At 37.1% G+C, this 12748-nt stretch overlaps 1 protein-coding gene across 2 annotated transcripts; it reads right to left on the bottom strand.

Moving 5' to 3' along the window:
• Window positions 1–7072: 7072 nt before the first annotated feature.
• Window positions 7073–9624, bottom strand: LOC149665103 (uncharacterized). 2 transcript variants are annotated; one of them, XM_089841940.1, is made up of 2 exons: window positions 8282–9624; window positions 7073–8188 (listed from the first exon to the last, which is right to left on the bottom strand). In XM_089841940.1, the coding sequence occupies exons 1-2, from the start codon at window positions 8296–8298 to the stop codon at window positions 7318–7320; spliced, it is 888 nt and encodes a 295-aa protein (XP_089698066.1). In that variant the 5' UTR covers window positions 8299–9624; the 3' UTR covers window positions 7073–7317. The 2 variants fall into 2 exon arrangements, with proteins under 2 accessions (XP_089698066.1, XP_089698067.1); XM_089841941.1 differs by having other exon boundaries at window positions 8278–9621.
• Window positions 9625–12748: the final 3124 nt, after the last annotated feature.

The following is a 12748-nucleotide window of genomic DNA, read 5'->3' as shown; positions in this document are numbered from 1 at the left end:
TATGGGTTTCTAATTATTTTACGTAGGTTTAATATAATTAATATTTTAAGCCCATTTTAAAACCTTAAATTTTGGCCATTTATTTAATTTTCAGCATTAATTCACATATCAAACGATATATATCAATAATAAGTACATCTGACATCACTAAAATACAATGAAACCCGGGAGTATTATTCACACGTACCCATCTCACGGTCCATGAAATCTTGTACATCACGGTATTCTTGGCTTGTTAAATCATCCATCTCGTCGGAATCTGGGAAATGCTCAAGCATGTGGATGTTCAAAACATCAAGGTCGTCAAACCATTTATCGCAGATGTAACAAGAAACTTTCGGAGGCGGTGTGTCAGGCAGCGTGATGACATCTGGTTGGTCATACTCTTTAATCGCAGCGACACACTCAAATCGATCCATGAGATCATGTAGGGTCTGATTTTCCTGGTCTGTTAAGTCATCGAGGGTAAGGATGCAGGAATGCGACGAGGTAGGAGGGTTGTCACCGGCAGGACGGAAAGAATCAGGAACAAAGGGGTATGCAACCCCAGACGTCACCTTAGACCCCTCAAGTCCATCCCCTTGGGCTGAAAGGACATTTCTATGGTCGGGTATACAAATAAACGGAAATATAGATTAGAATGGTGGAATGTTATTACATCATACAATTACACCTTAACTAAATATACCATCACTTACTGTACGTACTTGAAAATTATTAACTTATTCGCTATTTCACAGAGTAGCCCGTCTAAAATAACGAAGTTCCTCACACTAACCCCAATCAAACCCCACATCCAATAACCCCTCATGAAATTCTACACACTAAAAACCATACCCATAAATTACTAATAAATTATTAAGTGAATTCTCTAAATATAAGTGTAAAGGGATGGGTATACATTGTTAAGAGTATACTTACAATTTAACTGAGTCCATTTCTTTGGGTTAACACGTGAATTTCGTTAGTCGAGGTAGAAAGTTTGAAGAGTCGTAAATGACTTCTTCCTTTGACCTACCACGTCTTATAAACCATCCGTTTTATCTTAGGTTTCAATTATAATCGAATAAATGCACGTGGGGAGAGGGATTGATTTATTCGCAATATTTGTTGTGTTTCGGAAATAAGATTTACATCTTGCGAAAAACGTTTTCAATCAACTTAACCACACTATTGTTTACTAGACATGATTAGAAGAAGAAGAACATTTCCATTCTTTTTATCTGATGTTTAATCATGCGCGCGGGAAGAGGGTTTGATTTCTTCGCAATATCTGTTTGTTGCGTTTCGGAAATAAGATTAACATCTTCCGATATTTGTGTGCTGTTTAGGGGAAACATATATTTATGTTCAAAAATTCACTATTTCTGTTCAAAGTTTCACTATTTCTTGTCAAAGTTTCACTATTTCTGTTCTATGTTTCACTATTTTTGTTCAATGTTACACTATTTCTGTTCAAAGTTTCACTATTTCTGTTTAAAGTTTCACTATTTCTGTTCAAAGTTTCACTATTTCTGTTCAAAGTTTCACTATTTTTGTTCAATGTTTCACTATTTCTGTTCCATGTTTCACTATTTATGTTCAAAGTTTCACTATTTATGTTTAAAGTTTCACTATTTATGTTCAAAGTTTCCCCCAATTTCTGTTCAATTTCTCCCTTTTTCTGTTCAAACGTCCCCATTTCTGTTCAGACATTTCTGCGTGGGAAGAGGGATTGACATCCTCGCAATATCGGTCTGTTGGAAATAAGATTAACATCTTTCGAAATTTGTGTGGTGTTTAGGGGAAATATTTACTTACGCGTCGAAAGAAATTGTAAAATGTTTTTCTTTTACATCAATACGAAATATCTGTCTTTCTAAACTAATTTGTTCATTCAGCGTTGATGGTAAATATGGAGATAAGATTTAAAATAGGCCTACAAATAATTAAAAATTAGCTTAAAATAATAATTAATTCAATTCTCAGAAACATATATACTAGCAGCAAAGGTACCCGGCGTTGCACGTGAGCCCATAAGTCCGTCGGGGCGATTTAATTACTTTTGCCGAAATTCTACATCGCTTTACTAATTTCTATGGTTTTGAAATCGAATTTCAAAGTTCCATAACTAAAATTCTAATGTGATATAAATGTGTTGAATACCTTATTAGCTAATAATGTATGAATTCCTAGAATATAAACGTCTTACTCCTAACCGGGATACATTAATTTATAATTTTAAATTACTTTAGTATTGTGAGATTTAGAACTCTTGATAAATTCCTAATCCTACTGCAAAAGTTTATATCGAAAACGATTTTTCAAGGTGAAAGATACGTAGTGTAAAATGGATGATTTCAAAGTTCAGACTAAATACAAGAAAATCAATGAAACACCATCTCCTCATTAACATTAATTTATGTTTTGATATTATTGCAGTTTGGTTTCTAATATGTTTATAGGTATTTACGTAATAGAGAACGTTTTCAAGTGACTGAATTTCGATAAAGTTTTGTTCACAAGAAACTAAAAAAGCGGTTGAAAGTGTCATGAAATGTCTATAATTCAATTAAAAGTATCGGCAAAACACTAAAATTGGTTAAAGTTTCGCTAAATGTTTAGTAAACGTTTCGTTATTCGACTTAAATATATCCGATATTGTTAATATATGACTATTATAAAACAGATAATGAAGTTGAATGGCGAAAAAGTGGTCGAAAGTGTTGTTAATCTACTAAAATTCGGATGAAACTGATGTGAAATGAAAGAATTCAATTGAAAGCGAACTAATACGACTAAGAAAGTGGATCAAAGTTTTGTTAAACTACTAAAATGTGGTTCAAATCACATTCAAAGGAACTAAAAAGCAGTTGAACGTTCATGAAATGACAAAAGTACAATTGTAAGTAATGTGTTTAATATTTATATAAATTTTGTAAGAATATAAATACTTCTCGCGGATCTCAACAGTGTGTGAATGTTGATCACACGAATGTTAACAGTAATTGGTTCATTAACGCAACAAATGTGGATGATTACCAAGAAATAAACCCATTTGATTTCAATCGTGATTTAATACTATCATAACCAAAACCTCGGTACATCACGACGTTTCGAGGAGACCATTAGACACGTAATACTAGTCAAAACTCATTGGTGAGCAATTAACAATTGCTAATCTTGTTTGCAATATAAACCAGGGCTTTGAACGCAGAATTTATCCCAGTTTGTTTATTTTATCAGTAAAGATCTTCTCAAGACACACTTTCTTATCAGTTCGATAAATGGAAATTTTATTGATGATAAATTATAAAGTGCAACGCCTAATAATTCCGCATCTCTTTTATCAGTATCATCGTCTTTTCGATCTTACGTTGAAATTTCAAAATATCATTTAACCACTTTGGAACAGAAAAACTCCAATGCAAAAACAGATGGACACGCGTATTTTCAATAGAATATGATTTACCACAGACATTGGATGGAAGTGTCAGGGCTACCAATCTCATGACCGGGGGAGGGCCGCCACGCGTGTATCCGCCACGCGTGTATTTCTGTTTTCCCCGGCGCGTGTTTTATTAGGCGGCCCCCTCCCGGTCATGAGATTGGTAGCCCTGACACTTCCATCCAATGTCTGTGGTAAATCATATTCTATTGAAAATACGCGTGTCCATCTGTTTTTGCATTGGAGTTTTTCTGTTCCAAAGTGGTTAAATGATATTTTGAAATTTCAACGTAAGATCGAAAAGACGATGATACTGATAAAAGAGATGCGGAATTATTAGGCGTTGCACTTTATAATTTATCATCAATAAAATTTCCATTTATCGAACTGATAAGAAAGTGTGTCTTGAGAAGATCTTTACTGATAAAATAAACAAACTGGGATAAATTCTGCGTTCAAAGCCCTGGTTTATATTGCAAACAAGATTAGCAATTGTTAATTGCTCACCAATGAGTTTTGACTAGTATTACGTGTCTAATGGTCTCCTCGAAACGTCGTGATGTACCGAGGTTTTGGTTATGATAGTATTAAATCACGATTGAAATCAAATGGGTTTATTTCTTGGTAATCATCCACATTTGTTGCGTTAATGAACCAATTACTGTTAACATTCGTGTGATCAACATTCACACACTGTTGAGATCCGCGAGAAGTATTTATATTCTTACAAAATTTATATAAATATTAAACACATTACTTACAATTGTACTTTTGTCATTTCATGAACGTTCAACTGCTTTTTAGTTCCTTTGAATGTGATTTGAACCACATTTTAGTAGTTTAACAAAACTTTGATCCACTTTCTTAGTCGTATTAGTTCGCTTTCAATTGAATTCTTTCATTTCACATCAGTTTCATCCGAATTTTAGTAGATTAACAACACTTTCGACCACTTTTTCGCCATTCAACTTCATTATCTGTTTTATAATAGTCATATATTAACAATATCGGATATATTTAAGTCGAATAACGAAACGTTTACTAAACATTTAGCGAAACTTTAACCAATTTTAGTGTTTTGCCGATACTTTTAATTGAATTATAGACATTTCATGACACTTTCAACCGCTTTTTTAGTTTCTTGTGAACAAAACTTTATCGAAATTCAGTCACTTGAAAACGTTCTCTATTACGTAAATACCTATAAACATATTAGAAACCAAACTGCAATAATATCAAAACATAAATTAATGTTAATGAGGAGATGGTGTTTCATTGATTTTCTTGTATTTAGTCTGAACTTTGAAATCATCCATTTTACACTACGTATCTTTCACCTTGAAAAATCGTTTTCGATATAAACTTTTGCAGTAGGATTAGGAATTTATCAAGAGTTCTAAATCTCACAATACTAAAGTAATTTAAAATTATAAATTAATGTATCCCGGTTAGGAGTAAGACGTTTATATTCTAGGAATTCATACATTATTAGCTAATAAGGTATTCAACACATTTATATCACATTAGAATTTTAGTTATGGAACTTTGAAATTCGATTTCAAAACCATAGAAATTAGTAAAGCGATGTAGAATTTCGGCAAAAGTAATTAAATCGCCCCGACGGACTTATGGGCTCACGTGCAACGCCGGGTACCTTTGCTGCTAGTATATATGTTTCTGAGAATTGAATTAATTATTATTTTAAGCTAATTTTTAATTATTTGTAGGCCTATTTTAAATCTTATCTCCATATTTACCATCAACGCTGAATGAACAAATTAGTTTAGAAAGACAGATATTTCGTATTGATGTAAAAGAAAAACATTTTACAATTTCTTTCGACGCGTAAGTAAATATTTCCCCTAAACACCACACAAATTTCGAAAGATGTTAATCTTATTTCCAACAGACCGATATTGCGAGGATGTCAATCCCTCTTCCCACGCAGAAATGTCTGAACAGAAATGGGGACGTTTGAACAGAAAAAGGGAGAAATTGAACAGAAATTGGGGGAAACTTTGAACATAAATAGTGAAACTTTAAACATAAATAGTGAAACTTTGAACATAAATAGTGAAACATGGAACAGAAATAGTGAAACATTGAACAAAAATAGTGAAACTTTGAACAGAAATAGTGAAACTTTGAACAGAAATAGTGAAACTTTAAACAGAAATAGTGAAACTTTGAACAGAAATAGTGTAACATTGAACAAAAATAGTGAAACATAGAACAGAAATAGTGAAACTTTGACAAGAAATAGTGAAACTTTGAACAGAAATAGTGAATTTTTGAACATAAATATATGTTTCCCCTAAACAGCACACAAATATCGGAAGATGTTAATCTTATTTCCGAAACGCAACAAACAGATATTGCGAAGAAATCAAACCCTCTTCCCGCGCGCATGATTAAACATCAGATAAAAAGAATGGAAATGTTCTTCTTCTTCTAATCATGTCTAGTAAACAATAGTGTGGTTAAGTTGATTGAAAACGTTTTTCGCAAGATGTAAATCTTATTTCCGAAACACAACAAATATTGCGAATAAATCAATCCCTCTCCCCACGTGCATTTATTCGATTATAATTGAAACCTAAGATAAAACGGATGGTTTATAAGACGTGGTAGGTCAAAGGAAGAAGTCATTTACGACTCTTCAAACTTTCTACCTCGACTAACGAAATTCACGTGTTAACCCAAAGAAATGGACTCAGTTAAATTGTAAGTATACTCTTAACAATGTATACCCATCCCTTTACACTTATATTTAGAGAATTCACTTAATAATTTATTAGTAATTTATGGGTATGGTTTTTTGTGTGTAGAATTTCATGAGGGGTTATTGGATGTGGGGTTTGATTGGGGTTAGTGTGAGGAACTTCGTTATTTTAGACGGGCTACTCTGTGAAATAGCGAATAAGTTAATAATTTTCAAGTACGTACAGTAAGTGATGGTATATTTAGTTAAGGTGTAATTGTATGATGTAATAACATTCCACCATTCTAATCTATATTTCCGTTTATTTGTATACCCGACCATAGAAATGTCCTTTCAGCCCAAGGGGATGGCCTTGAGGGGTCTAAGGTGACGTCTGGGGTTGCATACCCCTTTGTTCCTGATTCTTTCCGTCCTGCCGGTGACAACCCTCCTACCTCGTCGCATTCCTGCATCCTTACCCTCGATGACTTAACAGACCAGGAAAATCAGACCCTACATGATCTCATGGATCGATTTGAGTGTGTCGCTGCGATTAAAGAGTATGACCAACCAGATGTCATCACGCTGCCTGACACACCGCCTCCGAAAGTTTCTTGTTACATCTGCGATAAATGGTTTGACGACCTTGATGTTTTGAACATCCACATGCTTGAGCATTTCCCAGATTCCGACGAGATGGATGATTTAACAAGCCAAGAATACCGTGATGTACAAGATTTCATGGACCGTGAGATGGGTACGTGTGAATAATACTCCCGGGTTTCATTGTATTTTAGTGATGTCAGATGTACTTATTATTGATATATATCGTTTGATATGTGAATTAATGCTGAAAATTAAATAAATGGCCAAAATTTAAGGTTTTAAAATGGGCTTAAAATATTAATTATATTAAACCTACGTAAAATAATTAGAAACCCATATCATTCAACCATTTTCTTTTTATTCGAGATTCTACAAATATTATTTAGCATTTAACACTATGCTTCGCCTACAAAATGTCGAACTTACAAACGTTTTATTAATTAAAGAAAGTCTGCGAAATACTTATTCGCGAAATTATTATTCGCGCTTTAACATCGTTTAAACTATTAATTTCACAGCATTTTCAAACACGTTTTATTGAAACACTATACTCCCTCGCTTAACCGATCGGGGGTAATCATAGTTAAAGAAAGTCTGCGAAATACTTATTCGCGAAATAATTATTCGCGTCATTGGATCTCATGTGATAATGAACTTCGTGAAACATTAAACTGTGAGTGTTATCACACAGACACTTGGCTAACCTGCAAATCTGCAGGGCCTTGAATATATAATGCGTAGCTAGGTCGTTTTCATCACTATAATTTTTCCTTACGGTTTTGTTAGTTTTGTATACCATAAACATACACATATGAAGAGCTAAGTTCAGAACTCTCAAGTACTGATATGGACAATGAAATTCGTATCCACCGTAATAAAAGGTGCGAAATTTACATTCCCCCTCATTGCGGGGGTGACAACTCCCTAAATGGCAAATATTTGGGTTTGGCATTCCGTACATTTTGTGTGGTGTGAGGTGTACGGGAAATTCGAGGATAGTATCTCCCGCAAATTCTTCCAATTTGAATTGATGGGTCTTCTTATTTATGATACATGGAAACTGTCTAGCATACATGTCAATTAATGACCCTGCGGGTAATTGTACTGTAGAAGTTAGTAATCTGTACATCGCTAAGTGTTTCAAACCAAAATTTATATTAGGGCCATTAACGTATTGCCATATATAACCTTCACCATCGTCTACATTATAGACTTCATTCGGTATGGGGTTTATTAGTAAATCCCCCGTTTCGGGATCTGCAGTCCTTTCGGATTTTCCGTAATCTTTATCCCATCCGATAGCACCAAATTTTTCAATTCGTCTTAAGTTGTTTCGTCTAACGGCGGCTTCTAAAGTAATGGGTGAATTCATTCTACCATCCTCACTACAGCAGATAGGACAGGAAGGCGTGTCCGGCGTATTGTCAGTTTCGGAGAACGCTTTTGATCCGTCCCTGATGGAGAAAAAATTAACCGAATACTCTAATTATAAGTCTGGATACAAATGGACATGCAAGGGTTAACTATATTGTTAAGAACATACTTACAATTTAACTGAGTCCATTTCTAAGTGATGACACGTGGATATCGTTAGCTGGGGTGAAAAGCTTGAAGAGTCGTAAAATGACTTATCTTTTAAACTACCGCGTCTTTTATAGGATCTTATCGCGAGACGATAACCCAAGATATGATGGGTGTATTTTCTCAATCAACGACGTAACGGGAATTTACCGTGACGCTCTGAACCCGGGTATTTACCATGGTATCCTCAAACACGTTGACGAACGACGATATGACACTTAATCTCTAAGCCTAACATATATAATTTCCCCCTCCCACCACGTTGTCGAAAGTTAACGTGACGTAGAAAGCCTCGAGTCGCGTGTAAGACAAGGGTTAGCGAAAAGTTCAATTTTCAACTCCAATATCGGGGATAATATGTATTCGTATTTACACTTTAATTGCATTCTAAACCATTGCAGGTTACGAAATTCATGGTTCACCCTGTCCTCTTGAGGAATCACGTACACCGTCGTATCCGAAAACCGAACACTCTTTTTTCCGTTCATATTCCCCGCCTACTTCGTTAAAAATGTTAAGCCTAACATAGTGTATTCCAATAATATATTTTAGGTCAAACACATTGTATTGTACGTCTCTGTTTTGGCTTACGTTAATGATACGCTATTTGAAGCAGGTGTAGGGATACTATTTAAGATAACGGTTCCAGCGCCGTATTTAAGAAATTCGAGCCAATATACCTAGATATTTTTAGACAGATAAGTGTAACGTATTGATTTGAAAATAAGAAGACGCCATTGAAAACGAAAAATTCCCCACACTTATTTACCCCCATTGGTCGCGTATTTTTCCATACGTATTTCCCCGCCACATTGTCAAAGTCAATAAGGCGCCCACAAATATCTGGCGCCATAATTGAATTCTAGTTTCAGGAGAAGTTGTGGAAATATGGCGCTTAGTCTTAAGCCTAACATATGTTTTCCCTTATCAAAGTCAATAAGGATAAGGCGCGCATTGAATATCTGGCGTCAAAGGGGAGATTGAAGCGACTTCAGTGATAACGGCGTCAACAGCGGCAACGGCGCCAACTTGGTGTCAAGCTTTCCCCTGGTTTTCCACGCCGAAATTGAAAATTTCCACGCCATTCACAAAGTCAACATGGTGTCAAGCTTTCCCCTGGTTTTCCCCGCCAAAAAATCTGGCGTGAGGACGCCATCTTGGTGTCAGGCGCCAATTCGGTGTCAGGCGCCAACTGTACCAACAGTACCATCTGGCGTGAGGACGCCATCTTGGTGTCAGGCGCCAATTCGGTGTCAGTCGCCAACTGTACCAACAGTACCATCTGGCGTGAGGACGCCATCTTGGTGTCAGGCGCCAATTTGGGTGTCAGGTGCCAAGAGGGTGTCAGGCGTCAACGGGGTGTCAGGCGTCAACAGGGTGTCAGGCGTCAACAGGGTGTCACTGACGCGAAAGACTCTTTTGTATACTACTAAAGCAGTCTATGTTTTAGTCTGTGTATGTCCGTCCGTTAGTGCATCGCGTTAGCAGTTCGCTTTGTTTTGTGGAAAGAAATCCTACAAAACCTTAATATTTGGTTTTCTCATAATGTATAATTAATATATGGAAATATTTTTCGTAATTTCGATGCCTTTAGTGGTTTTGTAGCTATAAAGCTCTGTTTCATTTTGATATCCCAAGAACTTTTTTTAATATTATTATTTGAAATCGATGTTTATATATTACTTAAGCTATACTACATCTGTTTATAGCATAATCCTTTCTAAAGTGATTTCAAGAAGAACGCCACTATATTGGTCAAATGAACTTTCATCTGTCAATAGGCCTAGTGAACCATAAAGTAAACGCTAGGTTTTCGTTTCTGTAATGCAGAGACATTAACGGTTCAGAGTGAGCCGAAAGTTAATTACACTTTCAAATAATCAGGCTAAGATTTTATAATCATGGTGGAAGTCTGGGCCGCGTTGAGCAGAGCTCAGCGCTGTTAGCAGTGTCCTACAGAACGGGATTTTGGTTATGAATTTTGACGGCACGGTGCTCAGCGTTGAGCCAGCGCGGTCACCAAAGAAAATAGTCAGGTTTTTGGATAACGTGACGTAAAACGCGTAGTTCTCAGCTTGGCGAAAAAAACATGGAGGAATTAATACAAATAGCTCTTGCTGATTCTGATCATAGAGACTAGAAACCCCAAGGAGTGGCAGGAATGCCTCAACTTGTTGCCCTTTTTCATGGTACACGCAATGGGTACACGGCGACTTCCGCTAAGCAAAATTAAACGGGAAGCTCTCATGTACCAATTTATGAGCAACATATTATATGCGCTTGTAGAGCGGGGGACCTGCCACTCCTTGGGGTTTCTAGTCTCTATGTTCTGATGGGACTATAGCTATTTATTTGACGTGAAACCAGTTGATCACGCGAGAATTTTAAGAGATATGTTAGTTTCTATGTTTAATTATAAAAGTTGTTCTTATCTATCTCCATAAATATGTTATCATACAATTTTTGTTAAGCCTTTGTACCTTGCACGCTTTATTGCGCTAGCTTCATTTTTAAAACACCGATGACCGGAGAAAAGCTATGACGACAGATCTCACCGGTAAACGTTTTCCAAAATCCGCTGTCTTTTTTGGTGAGCTCTGCTGAACGCAGCCCAGATCAGTGAAAGGTCTGATCGTAATCGGATTATAGCTTCGTGTTATCATGATTTTAATGGTGCACGTTTACTTTCAGTGTGTGTAGCCACAAATTAGCTTTGGTGTTATGTAACTTTAATCGTCATGTTGACAAACTAAGAAAATTGTTGAGGTGAAAGGAGAGGATAGTGTTTACATGGCAACCCTGTTGTGAATATGGCTTTGAACATAGAGGGTATACAGTTGAGGAGTAGCAAATTGGGCCTTTACAAACACGTAAAGGTAATATCCCTCCAAAGTTTTATCTCTTCATTTCCCGTTTTTCCCCCATCGGATGATTTTAATGTGTACAAGTATATCCTTATTGGATGTAAAATGTCGTCTGATTTACAGTATATTTTCTATGCTTTGTATACTGCTTTAATATTTCATAAATTTTAACTTCAGTATTTGTTCATAAAAAAAAAGAAACATTTCCATAACTGGGTAAATAAGTTTGTAGGTAGTCCTTCTCTTGACTCGGAGAGGTAATATTTTGGTTTTCCCAACTTGTTATTAATAGTAAATTATGGTTCTTAGATAAAACTGAAGTAAAGGGAATGGTTTTTTACTCTTTTACTACACCAAAAACTCTACTAGATAAGTGTTTAAGATGGATTAAAGGCTATGGGAGGGTCGAATTAACGCCCGATAAAATTAAAAAATATCTCTACAGTGAACACGTAACATAGGCGGCGTTGCTTCAAAGGCCTAAGCTAGCGTGGTCACGTGATGCGCGTAACCAATGTAACTAGGTGCGCGTGCACGAATCTCCCATCGGAGAGGCCGAAACCTGAGCTCTATTATTATTATTTTTGTTGACCTAATAATCAGGTCTTGAAGAGACCCATAGCCGCGGCGAAGCGGAGAATACGCTCCACCGTAATAGAAGAGTCCCGCGAAAGTTCCACAGTGTGTGAATCAAAGTATCTAGTCTAAGCGAGACGAAGCAGTTGCACTCGCACAGTACGTGAGAGGAAGTTTCTTCCTTCTCCCGGCACGATCTGCAGAGAGGGTCGTCAGCAAGGCCCATCAGATGGAGATGGCTATTGAGCCGACAGTGCCCGGTCAGATGACCGGTTGCCAGCCTAATATCCCATCTGCTGAGCGCAATAAGTTCTGTAGCGCGAGACCTACAGCTTTGTCTGTCTCTGGCCCTCCATGTTATACCAGAGCTGGTTTTGCATGACAGTCAGCCTGTCATGCAAACTCCGTTTGACGTATCCTTAGGGGATGGGGACGACCGGCGCCGACCCCAAGAACTAGGCCTCCGCCTACCTTTTAGGAAATCTATCGGCTTGCTCATTTCCATGATATCCGCTATGACCCGGCACCCAAAACAACAGGACCCTGTTGCGGGACGCCAGTCGCGCAAGCAGATTGAGGCAACTGCGCTCTAGTTGAGAGGTAATCTCACACTGGTTCAGCGCTTTCAAGGCGGCCTGACTGACAGAGTAAATCTTCACAGTCCGACCAGTATACCCTTTGTTAATGCAGTAATCTGCGCAGTAACAGATCGCGGCAATTTCCGCCTGGAACACACTAGCATAGGTGCCCAGACTAACTGAGAAACCGACCTTTGTGGTTTGACAGTAGTAGCCGGCATCAGCGCCGGAATCAGTCTTGGAACCATCGGTGAACCAAATAGTTTCACTCCCAGTGCCAAGTAGGTTAATCCACTCGGCCCGACTGGGAAAGTGGGTGCTGAATGGCTTAGTAAAAATCAAAACTGGTAACAGTTTTGTCAGAGCACATCATTAACGACGGCTCAAGTGCGGCAAGCTCCCGGAAGATCTTGGT

This window comes from Phalangium opilio, unplaced genomic scaffold (genome assembly GCF_054372755.1).
Source record: "Phalangium opilio isolate 3A_F unplaced genomic scaffold, DU_Popi_V2 ptg000061l_1, whole genome shotgun sequence".
NCBI lineage: Eukaryota > Metazoa > Arthropoda > Arachnida > Opiliones > Phalangiidae > Phalangium > Phalangium opilio.
The sequence above is the reverse complement of the archived record's forward strand: the minus strand, read 5'-3'. Positions and strand labels throughout refer to the sequence as shown.